The 22,868-nt window shown below is 43.7% G+C and overlaps 1 protein-coding gene across 1 annotated transcript in view; it reads left to right on the top strand.

Moving 5' to 3' along the window:
• Window positions 1–22,664, top strand: part of Bcl2 (B-cell CLL/lymphoma 2) — a 173,090-nt gene extending 150,426 nt beyond the window's left edge. Inside the window, exon 2 of the mRNA XM_013511218.1 lies at window positions 17,389–22,664. Coding sequence (XP_013366672.1) covers window positions 17,389–17,523 — 135 coding nt within the window. The 3' untranslated portion in view covers window positions 17,524–22,664. The remainder of the gene's footprint in view (window positions 1–17,388) is intronic.
• The last annotated feature ends 204 nt before the right edge of the window (window positions 22,665–22,868 follow it).

Below are 22,868 nucleotides of genomic sequence, written 5' to 3'. Positions count from 1 at the left end.
ATGTTAAAAGTATACATCATCGAGCAAAAAGGAAAAAAAAATACTGTCTTTATAAAAATGGAAACAGAAAGAGGGGGAGAGTGGATATTCCTCTCTTTTGGTGCCAAACAAGGGAAAGCCTTCTTTCGTTGTTCTCCATACATGCCAAGGGTGGTGTAATGGATCCACACCAGTTTTGAGTTATCTGAAATGGAAAAAAAAGACTTCTTAACCTCCAAAAACAAATGTTTCACAGCCTGATAACCCAAAAATGACCAATAGATTTTCTCTGTAGTGTCAGAGGTGGGGTTAGGAAGGCACACTGCGAAAAGGACTTAAGGATGGAAAGTTTCTGTTCAGTAGGATGTTGAAAGAAACATAAGAACTACCACTCAGTAGGGCCGCAGAGGAATGTGCAGGAATCCTGAGTCACATAGGTTCTATTACCTGAGGAATAGGGAAGAAAACCATACAGCGCTTCTGGTTGATGGATTAACTTATCATCAAAAGTCACCAGCAATGAATTTATGATTGATACACAGTGCACATTTCTGTAAGGCATCCTTTAATTTTTCATAAAACCATCTCAGCACTATTGAAATATGGCTTTCATTCCATTTGAAGTGGGGCCTTAAAGAGCTATCGCATGGATTCTTAAGCAGAAATAGATACAGTAGTTGGAACTCTAGAAACCCTGCCTGGGATTCTAATTCCTGGTGCCTCGAAGAGTTTGGCATATGTTTCTTTTGATGTCTAGAATATCAAGCACATTCCTGGCTTGTGCATTATGGCAGGTCATGTCCCAGTTCACCTAGTATAAAACCACCTCCAGGATCCAGGCCTCTGTTGGCACCCGTAATAGCTGTGATGGAGACTCTGTGATGTTTAATGAGAACCAAAAAGGGTACAAGAGCCTGATTCTTCCAGCCTCCCAGTTGCTTAACCATTTTTATCCTTTCTGCTTTTTATGCACCAAAATAAGAATTCCAGAATCCAAACATTGCATCTCCTTGAAACAACTAACAGCCTTTACCAGGCTGTGGGGCATTCTCTTCCCTTTGCAGATGAGGTTTTGAAATCCAAATTGATGACCCCCCTTAGTGGCAACTAGAGGACCTAGAAAGCAGTGGTCAGTATTCAGCCCCAAAGCTTGCCCTTGTGTGAGCTGTGATACACTGAGGGCATCAGATCAACCTGAATACTTGTCCATCTGGACTACACTGATGCACTGCTCAGCTATGAGGGCAGTGCTGCTCCAACTCTTGCCATCGAAAAGATGTGTCCCAGTGCCAGACTTTGAAATTCTGGCTTTCTCACCAAAGGTGTTATAGACATGATGGTAGTGAAATTATAGTTTTTAATATTTAAAATCTCCTTTAATATAATTACCTTTTCCAAGTGATACCTGTTTAACTCTGTAATCCATTAACTATGAATTTATGCCTGAGGGTCAAATATCTTTTAAAACCCTCCAGGTGTGTATGGAATAACCCTAAAATTTTTTTAAGTTTTTCAGGGCATTTTAGGAGGTTAGGATTACTTTCAAAGACATTTAAATGATGTTTCAGGTTCAAATGGAAATAAAAAGTGCATAAAATTGTAAGATTGAGAATTTCAAGAATTTGGCAGGGTGAAAACATACAAAGAAAACATGAGCCATAGATGTTTTTGTTACGTTCCTTTATCTGACACAAATCCCTCTCCGGTTGTCCCATAACTATATCAGCATTTAACTCCATGAGTGTTAGAGGGGGTTTGTAGAACAAGCCTCAAGCTAACTTCAGCCCAGATCACAAGCCTGGAGTCCTGTCAGACTGCCATGGTCAGATGGCAAAAACGAAGCTTCACATTTCATCATCTCGTTTCAAGTCCAGCCCACATTCCCTGTCGGAGTCCAAGGCTAGGATCCTTTGACCAGGAGAAGGTCTGTCACAGCTATGGCCAAGCCCTTCTGTCAGCTTCAGTGGTCTTACTTGTTCCACTCAGCCAGTGTTTACTTCTTCACATATTTGAGGGCATGGAGAATTAATGTCTTTCAGAAAATTTGGAGCAGGCTTGTTCTTGAACAGGACAGGCAAATCGAAAACAGGAAAACAATCAGAACTGAGAAATGAACTTTAACTGATAAAAATACAAGACAAGGAGGGAACAGAAAAGCAAGGTAAAAGACAAAGACCTCTGAGAAGATAGGGAGGTGATAAGGGATTTGGGTGTAAGAGAGGTGTCCTGTTATAGTGGAGGTCAGAGAAGCCTGGCGGGGGGGCTCAGAGGATCTGTATTGTGAGCAGCCTGTTTTATCTCTCAAGCTCCTGGCTCTTCACCGAGGAGCAGGGTCGAAGCCTCCTGTGCTGAAATAGAGCTGAGCTCATGTTGGTTGTTTGTCCCATGGCACACAGTGGACCCTGCAATTCTGCTTCCAGTGGTTCATCTTTAACTGGGCAATAATATTATTAGAGAGGTTGTGCTGAACACTCTCTCTCAGCATGTACCTCTGGAAATGTTGTACAAAAGTGTTTCTGATTTGTTGGGTCTGACTGTGACAATCACAAACTTGCCCCACAAACTTCCAGCCTTCCAGAAACAAACCTAATATTAAAGGATGAAGCACAAATAGGTTCTTGTGAAACACTCTGTGGGAAGGGTCCCAGGAATTTAAAGGTCTCTGTCTTTGTGAAATAGTGAGAAATGTTAAAATTCAAGACAGCAGGGAAGGCTTGTTAGTCACGAGGAACCGTAAGTAGCGTTTATAAGAGAAGACCATAGCATTGCCAGCTGGACTGTCTGCCTGGTGAGCAGTGGATAGGGACAGTATGGCAGTGCTTCCCTCATCCTTGCGTCTCTGGTGGACTGCTGTCCTTTTTCATATATACTGTGGACACAATTTCTCTTGATTACGAGGAAACAGTTGAGCTGATCCACTGAAAAGACCACCAGTTGTCACTGTGGAGGCTCGTGGGCTCCATATTTTAATATTCTGAACGGGCTTCAAGTTGGTTGGATTACTTTTTGTGACTCAGGGAAATTTTATTCTCCTTCACATTACAGAATTCCCTGTGAAGCTGCCCTGTAACTGTGAGGACTTTTTCCTGAATTGTAGGGAAAAGATTTCTCCTTTGCGATTTGTGTCTATATCACACATTTTTAAACAACCTTGAGGTGGTGCTTGCAACATCCACCAACAAGGTCAGACTGTAGACCCGGGGATTCCCATGGGATCGAGTTCTGCAGAGTGCCCGGGGCAGGTGGAGTAGGGTGGTACTTGTGATTTGAGGTTTCTCGTGATAACACAGCTCAGTTCCCCCTGACTCACCCCTGTCAGCTGCATATACCAGCTCCCTTTGGGACCCCCGTGGGCTGGCCCCAATTTCCTATCCTAATTCCATGTCCTGAAAAGCCATCCCCAGCTTGCTTCTGTTCAGAGTTAGTACAGCCCAATTCCTGTCTAATCTTCTGTCCCCTCCAGCCTATCTTAAAAACTCTTGATGCGTTTATTCAAGCTTCCCTTGTCTGTCTTTAGAACTTCCTTTATAACCTCTCTCATTATTGCTTGTTTCCCCAGGGACTGGATCTTGAATGTTTTTTCAGCCTCCGAGAGGAAAAGCAAAGTGTACTTGGAAAGCACATGCCTAGGAGTTGTACAGTCTTAGATTTGCATCTCAGCTTTGCTACTGTGAGCTGTGTGACCTTAGGCAAGTTGTGAAACCTCTCTAATGGCAACCTCTTCTGTCTCATGTTATTTATAAAAGCCGTCTATGAGGCTTGGCACAATGTTACATCTCAGATTTAGTGTGTAACCAGAGATAGACACTAAATAAATACTTTGATAAGTGGGTCAGCTGCAGTTGGATCGCTTGATTCAGATATGTCCAAAGGAAGCGGGCTCTCATTTCGTGAGAGAAAACCGAGCAGCGCTAGGAAGAGCATCCGAAGTTTGCACCAATTCTTTTATGAAAGTTAGATTATGCATGTGGATCTGAAATTGGCCAAGGGATTTCTTGGAAATAGCACTTTGCTAGGCTTCGTGTCCCTCCTAAAGGTTTGCCTGCCCAAACTCGAGCTGCTTCTTATAGCCTTAGTGGTGAGCATCTCGGAGTCATCCCACTAGAACAGCACTTATTGAGTACTTGATTTAGGTGATGGGTACGACATTAGTCCTGCCTTCAGGAGCTTGTTGTCGTACAGAGAGCCATGGGCACTTGTCTTCTCCCACAGCACCTGGCGTAGTGCTGTGCACAAATCAGATGTTCACCGAATGTTTGCATCATTGGCCTCCAAATTTGCAGTCTGGCCCCAAGGTCTCATCATAGATGCTGTAGGATCACATGTACAGACATGGACACTGACCACTGACCTGCCAGAGCAGCCTGGAAAGTTTCAGCCCTGCCCTTTAGCCAAAGTAGCAGTCGGTGTACAAAGTCCTAGTGGTGTGATTCAAACCCCATTTCAAGTCCAGCCCACAAATGCAAGTGTACATTCTGTGGGCAGGTCCCCGGGCTCACATAGTGTTGCAGATGTGCCTGGCCCACCATGAGTGGATGACTAGCAGAGACAGTTGCTGTGGAAGTCAGGTTCCCAAGGTGTGGCCGTTCTCCTTTTGAATCCTCACTGCCATCACTACTGATGGGCCTTCTGTGGTGGGTACGTGTAGTTTCCTGCCCTTCTCATGTCCACAGCAGGCTCACATCACTGTGAGAGTGTCCTGTGCAGTCAGCCAGCTATCAACTGTCCCTCTGGAGGATGTGCTGCTGGAAGATTTTCCAGCCCCTTCTCTCATTTGAAGCTCTTCTATGACTACTTTCAGGACCTCTCTCCTTCTCTCTGTATGTAAGGCTGTGTGGTTCTGGCAATAGAAAGCACACGGTCAGAGATCATTCTTGGTAAACATTTATTCAGACAAGAGGCCACACCAGAATACCTCATCCATGTGTTAATGAGCACGAATCCAGAGCCACACCCCAACCCGGCTCAGAGGTCACAGGATCGAGTCCTAACAGCCCTTGCATTAACAAAACTTTGCATTTTCCTTGTGATAGAAAGGTCTACTGTCCTTTCTGGGCACAGGAAGACTGTCTGATGAGGAAGGAAGAGGGTTGTCAGAGAGCCAAGCAGTGTGCCTTGAAATGCATCTGGTTTTATTCATGTTGAGTCTTTCCAGGTGAACTGAACTAAATCATAAACTACAAAATGAAAGCAGATTTTCCTTAGCACATGGAGCACACTGAGAGTTCAGCACCATCCACCAGCCCCTGCCCCAGAGGATGTAATTGCTCTTCTCTTACTGACGCCTGGATTGACAGTATGGAGAAGTGTTTCCCATGGGCTGCTTAGAGGATCGCCTTGGTCACTTTGACCGTCAGAGAATAAATGGCTCACTGGGTTGAAAATCAAGGATCTGGGAACAGAGTTGGGCTTGTCTGTAGTGCTTTGGGTGGGATGTAGCAGGCTATGGGGTTTTCAGCAGAGTATTCAACTTATTCGCCCCAGACAGAGAACAGCAGGATCAGCACGACTGGGGGCAAATCTGGTCCTTAACAGATGTTGTCTGAGTCTGCGGTAGGTATCAAGGCAAGGGCTCAGGAGCCAGTGCAGTGCGGAGCTTCCAGAAAAGATGTTCAGACCAATTTCTTAACCAGTCCCGAACAGCCCATGTCAGACAAGGCATGGCTGGAAGCTGCCAGTGCCTGGCTAGCTGCAGATACCACTTATACAAATACCTTCTGCTTTGCTCCTTTCATTCCAATATATTCCCCCTCCAGGGTTGAAACCACTTTCAGCAAGTTCCTATTAGGAAATGCAGGCTCTTTATACTCCCCCCCCAACCAACCTCAGTCAACACTTCCTGATTTAAACAAGTGAGAATCGACATTCAGCCCCCAGCTCTGCCCCTCCGCATTTAATCAGTGAAGAGCCTCCTCTCCTCGTGCTCCCAGCAATGGTGTCCTGATGACAGTGATTAGGCTGAGTTGCAGACTTAAACAAGAATCTGCTTTCAGTTCCCATTCTTGGCATATTTTCATGAATTAACTGTTGCAGCAGCAGGCATAGAGGTAGGTTGGCTTGGCCATGCCGCATGGAAGGCCACATGGCCACAAGTCAGGCACAGTAGATTACTGCATACCTAGGCAAAATGATGACCTTCAGTAGAGCATGTTACCTGCCACCAAGCCCTGTGGAGCACACAGTGATTAGGTTTGTGCTCACATTCAAATATGGACACTAGGTCAGGTATGGACACGGAGATAGGTATGGACACTGGGGAGGAGGGCAGAAGACACCTGTAGCTCTAGATCCCAAGAAAGACAGTTGGTAGATCTATTCCCAATGTTCATCTGCGTATGGAATCCACAGCCCACACCAGGCAGTTGAGAGTCCTGCTTTGATATTGAAAATAAGCAAAATTCTCCATCTACTTGCCATTCTGAGTCACACTGACTTCTCCAGTTCCAGTTAAAATAGGCATAAGAGCTGCAGTGGTAGTGCATACCCATAATTGCATGTATTAGGAGACCAAGGCAATAGGATCACTTGAGTCCAGGTGTTTGAGACCTGCCTGGGCAACAGAGTGAGACCCCATGTCTTTTAAAAAAAATGGTATGAAAAGTAGTGGGCTCTGTTGATACATGGTGATGAGACTGGGGAAAAGCCTGTGGGATAAGTCACCTGGCTTATGTCCATAAAAGCAAAGAGGTTGGAAGTGCAGAGACATACCGGAGACCACAACAGCTTAGCTACCATGCTGGAAGAAGGAGGGACTGTAATGGAAAGGCCTAGCGGAAAAGCTGAGCACTGGAAGTTCTGAGGCAAGGGGGGCGTTTGGGCAAAAAGGGCTGTAGAAGTAGAGTATGGCAGAGATGGGCCACTCCAAAGGGAACCCGGGGAGCAGCCTTCTGCAGCAGTTCTGGCCAAACAGTTTCTGACATGCATCAGCATGTCCCAAATCATATCCCAAAGGATGGATGCGAAGGGGTGAAGAATAAGATCATTAGCACTGTAATCTCAGAAGAGCAGTTTTCACATAAAGAAAATTCAAGGCCTAGAGGGAAAGTGAGCTGCTCACCCACGAGGATGGAGACCGGGACAGCTCCCAGCCTTCCCAGATTCTCACCTCGTGCACTCAGCCATTATGCTACTGCTCATTCTGTTTTTCTCTTCCTTTCTTCTTCCTTCCTTCTTTTTTCTTTTTGTTTGAGAATGACAGTAGTGCAAAATTTCTAACTGAAGGAGCAAGTCAGTACATCTGCTGAATTCCACATGGTGTAAAAATAGTTTATCCTCCCTTCGTGGAGTGTAAGAAATATAAATTGTTTTTGCTGAGATACAGTTTATGTATCATGAAAACCCATTTAAAGGGATAAATTCATTGGTTTTTCATTTATTCACAAGGTTAGGCAACAAACATCACCATTATCTAATTCCAGAATTTTTCAACACTCCAAAAAAAAGCCCTGTAACCAGTTAGCAGTTACCCCCTACTCTCCCTTCTTCTGGCCCTGGCAACCATTAATCTGTATTCTCTCTCTATGGACTTGCCTATTTTGGACATTTTATGTAAGTGTAAAGATTGTACAGTATTTGACCTTTTGTATTGGGCTTCTTTTGTTAAGTATGATGTTTTCAAAGTCCACCCATACTGTAGCATGTATCAGTGTTTCATTTCTTTTTATGGCTGAATAATAATTCCATTGTGTGCCATATTTTGTTTCTCAGTTAATAGATATTTGGGTCATTTCTCTTTTTTTACTATTATGAATAATGCTGATACGAATACTCACAATTTTTTGTGCAAACATACAGTTTCAATTAAATTGGGCGTATATCTAGAAGTTGAATTGATTAATCAGATGATAACTCTGTTTAACTTTTTTGAGGAACCACCAAACTCTTTCCATACTGACTACACTATTCCACAATTCCATGACCAATGTAGGAGGGTTCCAATTTCTCTACATTCTTGCCAACACTTGTTGTTGGCCATTTTTTTAAAAAATATAGGCATGTCTGGTTTCATCTCGCTGATTTTGATTTGTGTTTCTCTAATAACTAATGATCTTGGGAATCTGTTCATGTATTTACTGGAAGTTTGTGGAAATGTCTATTCATATTCTGTCGATTTTTCTATTGGGCTAATTTTTTATTGTTAGATTGTTATATGTAGTTTTTTCTTTACTGCTCAATGTTTTTGTATATCCAGCACAAAATCATAAAGCCCCCAAAATAATGAAAAATCTTAAGCCCCCCCAAATAAGAATGGGCTTAATGCAGGAAAATGCAAGGTGCTCAGCATCTCAAGCCAAAGAAAACAATGGAATGAGGAAGGTAAGGAAGAAAATGGAAAAACTTTGTCCTAAAGCCAAACTCCCTACGAGGCAGGTTCCTGAGGCCTCAGTGTGTGAGATCCTGAGGACAGCACCTTCCCTAGAGCCTTGCAGGCAGTTGTGAAATAAGACAGCAGCGCCAGTACTCTCTCCAGGCCAGGACATTGAGCCTGAATGGGCCTCCACACACAAAATGTGCTGAACCCACTAAAATATTTTCATACTTACTAAAGCTACTGTAAAGGATTAGAATATTACTGAGCAATTATTATAGGGCAGAGCCTGTATCTTATTTAGCTTGAATGTTTTTTGACACCTTGTCAAAGTGTGTCTGGTGACTAAATGAACCAGCAAGTTGAAATGAGGTTTCAGTGTCTGATATAGATTAGGCTTTCAGTCTCTTGTTATGGCTTATTACCACAAACTGGTGAATTAGAGGGCACAGTTATTAACATATTTTAGCACATTTCCCTACACATGCATTTCTTTGCCCATGTCCATATGTGTTTCCTGAAGCCTTAGACTGATGATCTCCTTGCAGGAGGGACCAGAGCCTGCAGGTGGCTAGGCAGCTGTCCTTGCAGTAGTTACATAACTGGGACAGGGTAGGGAATCGATCTCACTGCTTCTCTCCAGATCTCTCTACTTCTCTTCAGATAGCACCTCCTATCCCTGACAGGGCAGTGAGCTGGCTAACAAATCCTCTGAGATCCCACCTGGGGAATGGCTGGCTCTGGGCTTGGGTCTTCTCTCACAGGTAGATGTGGCCACGCATCTTTGACCTGGCCATGTGGCTGCAGTCTTAAGACCATCAAAGATACCTTTGCAAATAATTTTTAAACTGTGCCTTGTTTAAGAAAGGAAGCAGCCATTTGGACTTCTCATTTCTCTGCCTCCCTGGCTCCTGGGGGCCCCTGCCTTATTTGCAACCTCAGCTAAATTTGCATAACAAAATATATCAAAACTTCCCTGGGCCAGCCTTAGTAGACAGGCAAGTTTTGTTTTTGTTTTGGTTGGGTTTTTCATCTGCTGCCATTTGTGCAGCAGGTTTCTAGTTACATCCAAATGACACTTAGATTAGGTTTCATTGTATGTCCTTGGCCTGTGATTCAACTAGCCCCTCCCCCCAGCCTACAGCTCCTCCAAGATCAACCCTCTATTCACGGAGAGGGCTTCTGGAGCAGCCCTGGCAAGGTGGAGAAGGGAGAGCGTGCTTCTCACGCCCCTCATGTATCTTCGTGATCTCTGGGCCAAGCAGCTGTGTGGCCTTCAGTTTTATGCTCAAGGGTTATTTTTTCCCCTTCCTTTTCCCTCAAACCCGGAGTCAATATTTTGGGAGTAATGGGAGGGTGCAGGAGGAGGAGCCACAGGGGCAGAAGCAAGCCTGCAACTGCCAGAGCCACACTGTTCTGCAGACAGTATCCTCAAGGCTCATTCAGCACAATGTGGCTGCAGAGGAAATCCTGCTCAGCCAATGATAAGGGGGAAATGGAGTCACTTCCTCACCAGCTGCTTTATTCAGGTAGAAAAAGTCCTCACTTCCTCGCGTGTGCTTGCTTCCCCTTTTGCTCAGTGCCAAGTCTGGTGTCAGGAGAACCACCGCTTCCGTGGCCTTATAGAGAGCTCTGGGCTCTGTTGTGGGGCGTGTCCCACATCACCCATTTCTCTTTCTCCTTTTCCCAATATTCTCTCTTGCCCAGCAGATCGATGGTGTTGGGAGCAGATCGATGGTGTTGGGAATGAGTCTTGTGTCCCCTTAGTGGAATCTCTGATGCAGAAGCCTCTAGTGCCTTCTAGTTTGCGTGGATGTGCAGAAACAGCTTCTAGACATTGGTCATCTTCTCTGCTCAGTACAATGGGCACCAGCACTGCCTCTTCTGATACCCTGGATCATTAGACTTTTACCTCAAGGTAGCAGCTTTCAAAGCATCCCTTCCTAGCACTGTGTTATAGTAAGAATCTCCCAAAAAGAAGGGTAGATGGTCAGATGAGTCTAAAATATGCTGCTCAGTTTATCCCCATCAGGCTGATTCACAGCGTGTGTGTACAGCGATGATGTTGCTAATAAGATTTGATCACCAAAATGACCAGTAAGACCCAATGCTGATGGGTACACTGTGCCCTTATGAACTGGCTGAGCATAGGGCCCTGGTAGGAAGACACTAGAAGCTTCAAACAAATAAACAAGACACTGAATTTTGTTTAAGTCAGTCATTTATTTTGGCCTTTGCAAAAAATATCTTTAAAAAAAATAGCATCCTATAGGATATATTTGAAAAACCTGCTGTATAGGAAAAGAAATCAGTTTATTTCAGTTCCACAAATATTTGCTGTGTGCCTAATAGAAACTTCAGGGATCCAGAGATAAGTAAAATATATCCCTGTACCTCCAGGTGCTGTGGTTGAGTGGCCAAGACAAACATGGAAACAGATGATCTTCAGGTAACGTTATGACCAGGGACCGCCAAGGATTATTTAGCCCAACCTAAGAGCCAGGAGAAAGTTTCCTGCAGAAAATGATTGCACCGAAGCTCCGAATTAACCAGAGTTAATTTAAAAGTGACAGAAGCTGAGCTGCAGGAGAGCTAGGTTGGATCAGAGCACTGGGACCTTGGTCTTGAGAGAATTTGGATTTAAGCATGGAAGTAACAGATTTTATTGTGAATGGATCACTCTAGTTGCTATACAAAGAGGAGATTTAAGAGCAGAACCCAAGACTGGAGGCAGAACAGTCAGGTTGGAAATCACAGTAGTAATCTGGGGGAAAGAAGGTGATAGGGACAGAGAAATAGTTAGGTGGTAAAACCAGTGGTACATTTACTGTCCCATCCTATTCCCTTGCCTGTCCCCTTAAATGCCCATAACTTACCTCCAGGTACAAGAAATGTGGCATAACCATCTCTTCCTCTGAGAACTTCCTCTGGCCCCCAGGAGCCCTCTTCACCTATACACATGATGGGCTAGAAGTGCTGTGTATTGACACCTGCATAGGAGCAATCTTCAACCAACATGTGGCAGGAAGTGATGTCTTAACACCCCAGCTCCCTAACCCATTCAGGGATAACAGGAGTTATATATTATGCATCGACCCTAGATTTCTCCAGCAGGATTAAACTCTAGTTGCCAGTAGCAGTAACATGCTGATATAGGGATTCCAGCATGGTTTCTTCTTCTCTTCTCTCTCACTTCCCCGCTGCCCTGCTAGAGGACCCCGGCATCAGCTCTGAAATAAACGGCTTGTGCTTAATCTTTCTCTTTTGGAGAACCCAAACTAAGACAATGGGATTTACTGATGAATGGACGAGGGGTAGGGAAAGTGGAAACATGGAAGATGCACCCAGGGTGGCATCAGCACAGTGAAGGCAGGAGGACGGGTGCCAGCCTCAGTGGAGGGCAGGCTGATTGTTGCTCCTGTGGAACATCTCAGAAAGCTATTGGAATAAGAATCTGGCAGTTAGAGTAGAAATTAGGGCTGGAGATGAAGATTTCAGAGATGTTAACGTGGGGATGGTATTTGAGATGAGGAAAGAGAAAATTGGCAAAGAGAGGGATGCCCCAGATGGAAGCCAGGAGCATCGGGTTTCCAGGAGACATCTAGGGAATTCTCCAGGAGGCAAGAGAACTCTCAAAGAGAGCAGAAGTGGAAGACTGCCCTGGTCAGAATACCTGGTCTAGTACAACCAGAATGGGGGAGTTGGCCACAGGAGGATGTTGGTGCTCCTGGTTGAGTGGTCTCAGAGGCATAGGCGGGGAAGAAGCCAGACCAAGTAGGTTAAAATGTGGATTAGAAGGGAGCCAGTGAGCGGGGTTGTAGCTTGTCTGCAAGGAGAAAGAGAAGATAATGATTGGGGAGATCATGTGTCAGTGCAGACATTTTGAGAAAACACAAACATTTATATCCTGGGGACAAAGGGATAGAAGAAGGATAAAGTTGAAGTTATAGTTGAGAGCAGGGACAGTCAGTGAAGGAAAGTTCCAGAAGCAAAGGGAGAGAGTGGAATCAGGATGAAGGATAGAGAGGAGCAGAGAACGTCGATGGAGATGGAGGTTAGCCCGCTAGGAGCTGTGGTAATTCAAGCCTAATGGCCCCAAGCTGCTCAGAGATGAGAAGGACAACACTGGCTGCTAAATGGCGAGGATCCCGAGTGAGAAAAGTGGTGGCCATTTGGGATGGTCATGGGAAAAGACCAGGGAGAAATCGGAAAGAGGTAAAGAATGGCTGAGTGGTGAAGTTGTGAGTTTAGAGCATACCCTGCACAAGGGCTGATCTTCAGCAAAACCCAGAAGCCCACCTGAGGCTCCTTGGGGGATGGAGTCAAGTTGGGGAGAACTTGACTGTAATAATAATATAATATTATCCCAAAACATAGAACAGTAGTATAACAGTCATATGTGTATTAATATACACTACATAATCTATTATTACATATGTATGTTATTAAAATATATTTTAAAAGTAATAACATTCCATTGTATGGATGTGACAATCATATTTTCAAGGATTTAATTTGTTTTCAGGCTTTTTTCTATTATAATCTGTGCATTTTTAAAAAACACAACTAACTAGAAGAAGAATTTCTAACAGAAGGATAGTTTTACACCTTCTGATCAACATTAGCAAATTCACAGTGTCTCTGCGTTTGCCCTTCCGTGGGCCCGCCCTGTGTAGGCGCATCCTTTTCAGTTCTCAGTGTTCCCTTTTTCCATTTCTGTCAATCTGATTTCGTTCATTGGTTTACTTTTAATCTCATTTTATTTGGAATCAAGTTGAATTGATGCGTCTTGGAAGGCTCTGAGGGGGAAAGGGAAATTTTGGAAGCGTGCTGCCTCCAGGGAGAGGTGCATATGCAGGAAGCTTGCATCCAGAGACAGAGGAAGGAGACAGAGAGGCTGACAGTGGCCCACGATAGCTGTGAAGCAGGAGGGAGGACATCTGCCGGATTGAGGAGTCTTTGCCGTCTGTGACCAGCCACACCTGCCAGGCTTCCCCCAGCCCTGCAGCAAGGATCTGGGCCTGGGAGTTTGTCTCCTTGGGCCACTGTGAGTGGAAGTTGAACTGAGACCACCTGCGGCCTCAGAATGTGAAGTTTGTGGGAAGCCATTGTTGACAGAGCAACCACAGCTAGGGCCCTGCGTGCGGCCTGTCTGACATGAGGACCAGCAGAGGGCAAAAGGACCCTCAGGTGGACGCTGTGCACATCGCTGACATCTGCTTTGCCAGCCCTGACATGAGTAAGGGGTGCGGCACCTCCCAAACAGACAAACAGGGATTTGTCAGAATCATGTGAGGACGGCCCAGGTTTTCTTTTTCCCTCTTTGTTGCTTTTAATACATAAAGTGAATAAGTGTTTATTTAAAAATGGCTTTCAAACTTAAACAAATAATGACAGGCTGTTCAAACAGACTTTGGAAATTGCCCTAATCAGGATGTTTGAAAAAGCAGAGAGATTCTCTCCGAAAGTGGCTTTTCAGACATTGAGCCCTGAAACCACAGAATCTCCATTGCACTTTGCAATCACAGAACAGCAAAGTTAGGGACAGGCCAGCCTCCAAAGGATTAAATATACCACCACCCCTGTCCTGGCTCATAATGTATAAAGGGGCACTTTACCATCACTCCTCACACTGCGGAGAGAAGGAACCGAAACATGGAATGGGTACCTTTTAACCCATGATTTCTACAGAAATCACCATCTTCAGAACCAAAAGCTGCCATCTTAGACTGAGCCAGGAAATCACCCCTCAAGGAGCAGGCACAGCCCTGAGTGGGAGCGGCAGTGGGGCCAGTGCGGAGCGGGTTAGTGCTTAACTGGCGCCCGCACTGACTGACAGCTGATGGTAGCCTATGCCAGTCTCCACAACCACCTGCTTTACGGTTATAGGTGACGAAAAGGAGGCTCAGGGTTAGCTAATTTGCTGAAGGCCATAAATAAAAGGTTTCACCTGGACTGTCCTCCAAGTACCCTTCCCAGGCACCTGGAGCTGCAATAGCACCTTTGCATTATTTGGATCAAGAGATACTGATTTACCTCATCTCTCTCTCAACGTATGTTTTCTTTATAGTGCACCAGAAATGGCTCATGAAATCCATTAGAAGCACTGTTGCTGGTGTGAGGGCATGAGACTGGGAGAGGGATTGTGAAGCTCTAGAGAGGCCCTAAGGGTATATGGGGAGACATTTATCCAGGACCCCCAGAACTGTGGACCAGAGTGGGAGGAAATGCCACTGAGTCTCACCTTTCTTCCCACACTGGCTTCATGTCCAGGACGACAAGGCAGCCAGTGGCTGTCTTTCAGATTTCGCCACAGAAGTCAGCGTCAGTGACTGAAGAATCCAGGAACCAGCCGTGGCCCTCCGATGTCTTGCTGAGTTACAGCACAGTGCCATGACGAACGCAGGAGTCCCTTGGCTGGGCTGTGGGGGTCCCCCCGTCCGTGGAAAGCACGGAGGGAGGACCACTTGGCATTTACTGCTGTTTCCATGAGCCTGGGTGCTCTTTGCAAGAGACAGTTTCTCCTATGGCCTCTTCCTACCTGGTTCTCCTTCATCGTACGGAGAAAAAGCTGCTTCTTGGCAGATGATCGTGATGACACCTCAGCAGTTTGCTCAGAGCTCTGAGCGTGTATTTCACTTACATTAATTGCCTGGCTTTTCTAGGACTCAAATTTAGACTTTTTAAACAATAGGTATTTAAAAAAAAGAAGAAATCTGTGCGCCCTCTCCTGGCAAAAGTTTATCTAGTTTCTCTAGAGACGTAGGACACCGCCCCGTGAGCTCCTCTGGGCTAGCTTAAGTAATCAACCTAGTGCTAATTTGACCAACACTGTTTTGGCCATTTGTTCTTCTGTTGTCCATGATCAAGGTATCTCTGAAATGAGGGTTTCTTAGCCTCCACACTCCTGACTTGTGGGCTGCGGAATTGCTTGTGGCTGAACAGCTAGGCGCCACACTAGGTGCCAGTAGTACCCCCACCCCAAATCATGAGGACCAAAGAACTGCAGACATTGCCAAACGATCACTCTACCCTTTCCTGCTCGGTAAAAGATCCTGTCAGTCACATGGAATCCTGTGAGAGAATGAAGTAGCCCAGCATAGCCCCTTAGGACTGTGGGATACAGTTTTGATCAATGGTCAACCGAGTTCTAGGGATTTCTTTAAAGAATAATTAAACAAGTAGACAGCAAATATGTACAAAGATACATCATAATATTTTTAATAACTAAAGTTTAAAGTTTAAAACTCTAAATGTATTAAAGTATGACTATATATATATGTTACAGTACTATACAACATATAGTATTCAACATAGAGTACTGTACACATGTATGAAAGTAAGTACAAATCTGTATTTCTTAATGTGTAAATTTCCCTAACAGTGTCTCAAACTCACTTCAAAAACTACTCCAGGATTCCCAGGGGTTGCTGTCTACAGTAGGAATAATTTAAAACAGATTAATGAGCATCTGGTGTTAGACCAAATTCAAACCAATGACTAAACTCAGGAAGCATTGATTATTAATTGAACAAACATTTTCTAAGCACCTACGATGCACCTGATGAGGCTCAGCACTGGAAAGACCAAGATGATACCTGGTCCCTCCACTATAATACTTGCCCCAATAAACAAGAACACTGTGAACGTTGTCACAGCCCCCTCCCCACAGCCACACTCAGGGTCAAGGCATGTGACTGTTCCCTGTAATAAAATCATGGGCTTTGTTTCAAAATTGTTAGAAGTGGTATGGAACTGTATCTTGTTTTTCCTCTTCAGGCCAGAATAAGCCACACCAAGTGGAAAGAATTCATTTATTGCTTTATATATCCAAATATTGATTCAGAGGATTGTCCCTATACTGTTCAGTGGGTCCAGATGTAGCACATAGTCTTCCCAATTTCTAGGAAATGAACATTCAATGATTTGTTCAATCTAAGACAGTCCAGAGAGGGAGCTTTGCTGAGATGCACCACAGACCCTACTTCAAATGCAGTTGCAAGAGTGGGAGACAGAGCCCTCTCCTTTCCTCAGGTACCTGTATGTCTAGTGACACACCACTGACCCTTGAGGATTTCACAAATTAAGTTAAAGGCACATTTGCATTTGTCCAGTCTAGCTACCTATAAGAGAAACCCCCATCAGCTTCCTTTCCTGGGGAGAATGTGTTCTCAACCTCAGATGCTCTGCACCCCACTGTCAAGGCTGCCCCTCTGTGTCCACTGACTCAGCATCCTGCCAGACTCAGCATGGACATCAGCAGTGAAAGGGGTGCTGCCTTGGATCTCCATTCAAATCCTGGATCTCCCATTGATCATACATGTCTCAGCCTCTATGACTCTCAAAAGCTTATATTGCCAGTATAAACAGTATTATGGTACAGTTTTCTATATAAATTTTTATCCACTTGTTCAGTTAGATTTTTCCTAGAGGTGACCTCAGCTGACCACCCATCAAACCTCATCCTTCAAGCATGAAGGGCTGTACTGAGCCATCCTCACACTCTAGCAGGCTGTCCTGTGACCCCTGGCACTTTTGCAGAAGACAGGCAAGTTGTTGCACCTGTAGGACAGGAATAAGTACAAGGACTTAGTAAGCTTGGTAGGAAGAATGACTTCAATAATGCATGTTAAGCATCCAGAATTATGGCTGGCATACAGCAAACACCCAGTAAAGGAGTATGTTTGTTATTGCTATGGCTACGTTTCATTATTTTTATAAATGACCACACCAGCTAAAATTATAAAACCCCAGTATTTTCCCACTGCTTTTGCTGTTTTACTTTTCTCTTTAGCACTTAAGTTCTCTAATCCTATGGGATATTTATTTTGTGTGCACCTATCCTGCTCAACTAGGTAAAAGCTTCATGAGGTAGGAACTCTTCGTCTCTCTCATACACTGCTGTATCTAGGGCGCTGGACATGGAAACAGGTCCCCAGTAAATACTTCCTGAATGAGTGAAGAAGAGCACTTTTCCTTCCTCTCTGGCCCTTCTGAGGGTGCCTGGGCTACTCAGCATGATGCTTCTATGCGGAGTGGGCTGTGTGCCGGCCCCTCTCTCAGGCTCGCTAATGTCTCTCTCTTCTTCCTCTCTTGTACAGGACGCCTTTGTGGAGCTGTATGGACCCAGTGTACGGCCTCTGTTTGACTTCTCCTGGCTGTCTCTGAAGACTCTGCTCAGCCTGGCCCTGGTGGGAGCCTGCATCACGCTGGGTGCCTACCTGGGACACAAGTGAAGTTCACAGGCCTGCCCCAAACAAATATGCAAGAGGTTCACTAAAGCAGTAGAAATAATATGCATTGTTAGTGATATACCATAAAACAAACACACACACCCACACAATAACAGCTTTCAGGCAAAATGTCGAATCAGCTATTTACTGCCAAAGGGAAATATCATTTATTTTTTACATTATTAAGAAAAAAGATTTATTTATTTAAGACAGCCTCATTGGAACTCATCTTTGGAAACCCCACCACTGATTGCCAAGCCCCACTTCATGCGGTCGTGCCTGTGAACAGGGATCTGATTTCCACGTTGGCTGGACTAACTCACCATCTGAAGAGAAACAAGCAGACAGGAATCTGACTGATGGGGAAGCTGTGTTCTGGCTCCGAGGGTGGGGAGAAGGGGTTCCTTTAACTTGCATTCTTTGGCCCTGGGGGCTGTGATGTACAGAGGGAGGGTACAGAGGGAAGCCCGGTCTTCCCTGGCCTCAAGCGTGGATATTTTACATCCGGCTCACACGGTACATTCCCAGTTAGAGGATAAAAACTGGAAACTTCAGATGGACATAGTATCCACTGAGACTTCCCCACCCAAGGACAGCAATGGGAAAAATGCCCTTAAACCATAGGAAAGTATTTTTTTAAGCTACCAATTGTGCCGAGAAGCATTTTAGCAGTTTATACTTATCATCCAGTACCTTAAGCCCTGATTGTGTATATTCATATATTTTGGATACGCACCCACATACCCCTACCCTCCAATACTGACTCTGTCTGAGTAGCAAACAGAATCCCCTGGATTCAAGAAGTAGACATTTCAGTGACTTCCACAGCGTCAAGAAAACTGGAGTCACCTGGAGCATCAGGCGGCCATAAGTGCCTGCTTTTAGGAGACCGATGTCTGCAGAACCTACCCTGTGTCCCAGCTCTGAGGCCTGGACCTGGCACTGAGCCTGCGCACATGCTCGGCCTCCTCGGAGAGTTTTAAACAGGGCACTGGGGTCTCTGAATGTTTGGAAGCTGACAGAGCTCAGAATTCCGCTGTCAAGAGAGCAATAGTGGGACTTGGCCTGGGCCTGTTACCTCAGCTGCCCAGCTAGGCCTGTTTTCACATAGAGCGTGGAACTTGGAACCTGGAACCTGGGAGCCACAGCTCTTCTTAGGACATGTATCACTGTGGAGGGAAGGAAACAGGCCCTGTGCCTTTCCTGGCAGAGGGACATGGAGAAGGCTTGGAAGCTGCCCGCCAGAGTGTGAGGAAAGGAGAAAGCCGCAGCTTTTGTGGCCACTGCAGACGTGCGTTGGCAGCCCTCATCCTGTCTGTAGTTTAAAGCAAGGCTTTAAATGACTTTGGGAGGGTCATAAACCCGAAGGAAGCATTGAATGAGGTGTCATGGATTAACTGACCTGTGTCTGTGGAATTACATGTAAAACATTATCTTGTCATTGTAGTTTGGTTTTATTTGAAAACCTAATAGAGGGAAGAAAGAAAAAGTTCCAGGTGTGGAATGTGGAGATTATCTGTACATCCTGGGGCATTAAAAAAAAATCCATGGTAGAAAAGTAGTAAAAGAAGTAATATCTCTGGCTAATAAACTAGAAAATATGCTTTTTCAAGTTTAGAATCAGCCTGGAGACATTTGTGGAATAATTTTGTGGCATTATCACTTATATACCATTTATCTGTATTAACTTTAGAATGTACTATGTTCAATGTTTAATGCTGTGGTTACTATTTCGAAAGCTGCTTTTGAAAAATACATGCATCTCAGCATTTTAAAAAAATGTATTTAGTTATACAGCATCTACACATTTGTTAGCAGAAGTAATAATTTTCCATTTGAGATTTTTGTCTCTTGATTCTGCAGAAGCCTTTCTGAAAAAGGTGGGGTAAGCCTGAATCTCAGCCACCTGAGAAACCCTGGATTTCGCTAGCCATTGAGAAGCTCTGTTTTAACCTAGTGCATTTCTTGTCAACAGGATTGTTTATTGTGACGGATAGGTCTAGTCCCTTGACCTTGTTTCATGAGGGTTTACTTGTCTCTGGGCAAATCAGCATTTAACTCAAGTTATCTAAAATTACGTGCACGTTTGGTTAAACCCAGTTTACTCACTTGAAAATTCATAAGGGGGATGAGCAAATGATTAAAACCTGGCTGTGATGGTTTGACCTTTAAAGAGTTGCTTTGCGTGACCTGTTTCAACCTTGACCATCCAGAGCCCTGCTGCCCTCCTTCCCTGGGCCCTTCTCCGTGGCTGTCCTTCAGGCCCTTCCTGAAATTTCGTAGCACTTACACTTCACCAAGAAAGCGGGAAACCTGTGGTGTGGAGCCGGACCTCCCTGGTGGGCCTCAGGGAACAGGATGATCAGACTTTTGAATGATTCTAGTTTTAAAGCAAAATATTATTTTATGAAAGGTTTACATTCTCAAAGTGATGAATATGGAATATCAAATCCTGTGCTGCTATCCTGCCAAGATCATCTTAATGGAGTCAGTTTGCAGTACGCTCCCAAGTGACAAGATCCTCCAAGCTGCTTTAGAAGTAAAAATGAAGAACATGGACGTTTTTAATATAAAGCCTGTTTGTCTTTTGTTATTATTGTTATTGTTCAGACCTGGATTTGCAGAGTATTTGAGAAATGTATATATATATTAAAAAAAAAGTCATGGGCCCTAACTTCTGGCTGGTGTCCTTTGGCTTTGGAGTTCTGTTATCTGGAGTTTTGTTTAACGGTGAACGTGCCGGCCACCTGACCCCAGGACTGTACAGTATCGTGGCTGCACTCACTCTAAGAGTATTTGATAGTGCATTTCTCTTGTTAAAAACATGTTAGAAGCTATGAATATAGCTATGAATATAGCCTCAAGTAGTCATTTTTTCTCCTTTTTTTATTGTCTCACTTATTTTGCAATCAGACCACAAAGAACCATCATAGCACATTTCATGTTGAGAGGGCTTCATACCTGAATCTTAGCTCCTCTGAAGACTAAGAAGACGTCCACTCTATTGGCTAAGGACGGAGCAAAACGGAACACATGCACTTCCCAAATTGGGGTTAGGAGCCCACAAGAAGAGCCCCTGGGCCTCCACATGCTCCTGAAGTCTCACTCACAGGCACTCTGACAGAGACAGCAGAACAGTTCTGACAGTTTGCACAAACAATTCACCCCAGAAGATTTTGCAGGAGCTGAAAATTTTTGTAAGTTTAAAGTTGGGATTAAAGTATCATTTTAAAATTAAGGAAACACCTTTATGTAGTTGTAACACAAAACCTCAACATCCTCTGCCCTGGTCACTTGTCTCTGCTTGTTCAGGTACACCCTTCCTCTACACAGGACTTTTATTTTACTAGTAAATGCTTACTGCTTACTATCTAAAGACCCACTGGGAAAAATTAGGAAGTGCTTCCAAAGCAAGAAGTATTATAATAATCAAGATTAAACACAAATAATTCAAGCAATCCCAACACATGTCTAACTTTCACATCAAAGATCTATTAAATGAACAAAATTGCAAACAGTCTATATTTCAACCTATGTTAAAACAGTTTATAAATGGGAACTTCAATTCCAATTGTACTTCGAAGGCAGTGCCTGTTTTTATACTTTCTTATCACTTGTAGTTAGTAATATACACCTACTCTATCAGGGAAAAACAGGAAGGGCTTGAAATATAAGCCAGCTTAAGGAAATTAAAGAGTCAGTTGAAATTCTATTCTGATCTTATTCTGTGGTGTCTACTGCTACCCAAACAAATGTGGTCACACACTTTTTAAGAAATACAATTCTACATTGTCAAGCTTATGGAGGTTCCAATCAGATTGGTATTGTTGTTCAATTAGGATCTTTTGGGAATTTAAAAAAAAATTATCATTATTATGAGACAAAAGACATTTGTTTCAAGGGGAGAAGGGAGGAAGAATTTTTAAATGAGTAAAACATTTCCAAGATTGAACAAGGGAGTGGAAGTTTTCAGAACAGCCAGAACTACAGGGTATGAAAGCCTCTTATTAGGGTCAGGGCGATGCCTTCATGCAGGCCCCTGGGCAACAAATGAGAAACACTTAAATTCTGCGGTGCATTTGGATTCCGGAGGCATTGGCACAGTCCGAAATCTAACTCAGTTTCCCAATGCAATGGTGTAAATTTCAAGTTGGAGTTGTCTAATGGGTATTTAAACAATAAATTTGTAGTTTTAACAAACAAGATATTTGATAACAACCTTCTGGTTGGTAGGGACATCTGTTTCTAAATGTTTATTGTGCACAATACAGAAAAATTTAAAAATAAAACAATGTGAAACTGAATTGGGTAAATGATAAGTCCCTTAGCCTTACCCAGTGAATCATTCTATTCCATGTGTTTGGACAACCATGAAATAATGCATCTTCCTGGGTACAAAGAAAACTAGGGGGAGTATAAACGATACCATACCAATTCATCATGACTAACCAGAAAAAATAACTAAAAGCCATCATTCTACGGATGACAAGGTTGTTCTGTTTACAGAGATCAGCACCGAAGAGAAAAATGCTCGTGGAAAATGAAAAGCTAGCTTATCAGAAGTCCTGGAACTGTTAACTTCTATGACTGTAGCATAGACATGCAGTAATGCCACATACCTCACCATTTGGAAATCAACAGCAGGCCCTCTACCTAGCTTATTTCATTAAGTTTTTCTTACAAGGTAGCATTTGAAGGATTGATGGCTCATTGAATTTCTTTTGGGAAAACTTTCTTTTGGTGGGTTATGTTTATTATAATATATTCTTAAGTTTTCAACCAAGTTTTGCTTTTGTTTTTTGCTGGGGTTATTTTTGTTTTAAATAAAATAAATGAACATTAAGTGTTTTTGTATTGAAACCTTTTGTTATCAAGATTTTCATATTACCAAGATTTTATCTTCCATGGGCTGCTTTTAAGATTGATACTTTTTGGGGGTGGCTGGTATCTACAAAACTGTACATACAAAAAATATATATATATATGATAAATATACTTTACATAGTTAAGGTAAAGTAAGTCTCCAGTTGGCTACCATTAATTATAATGGCACTTTGTTTGTGTGTTGGAAAATGTCACATGCCATTACATTTGTCTGTCCAGCTAATTTTGTGAAGAAAAATAAAGTACAGTGTGAGATATTGGTTGTGCCTTGGAACAGTTTATAATGTGTTAACATCATTTTGCCTGCCATTTAGCATCATTAAGCAAGATTTTTTAAAGTCTTCTTAACAAGCCAATAGAACCATCATGAACCACACGATAATGAAGCCCTTAGGGATCAGACGAAAGGATTGCCTAATGAGTGAAACCATCTCAGAAGGGGCCCCTTTGGTTTCTTGGTCACT

This window comes from Chinchilla lanigera, unplaced genomic scaffold (genome assembly GCF_000276665.1).
Source record: "Chinchilla lanigera isolate Chin_1 unplaced genomic scaffold, ChiLan1.0 scaffold00001, whole genome shotgun sequence".
Taxonomy (NCBI): domain Eukaryota; kingdom Metazoa; phylum Chordata; class Mammalia; order Rodentia; family Chinchillidae; genus Chinchilla; species Chinchilla lanigera.
The sequence above is the reverse complement of the archived record's forward strand: the minus strand, read 5'-3'. Positions and strand labels throughout refer to the sequence as shown.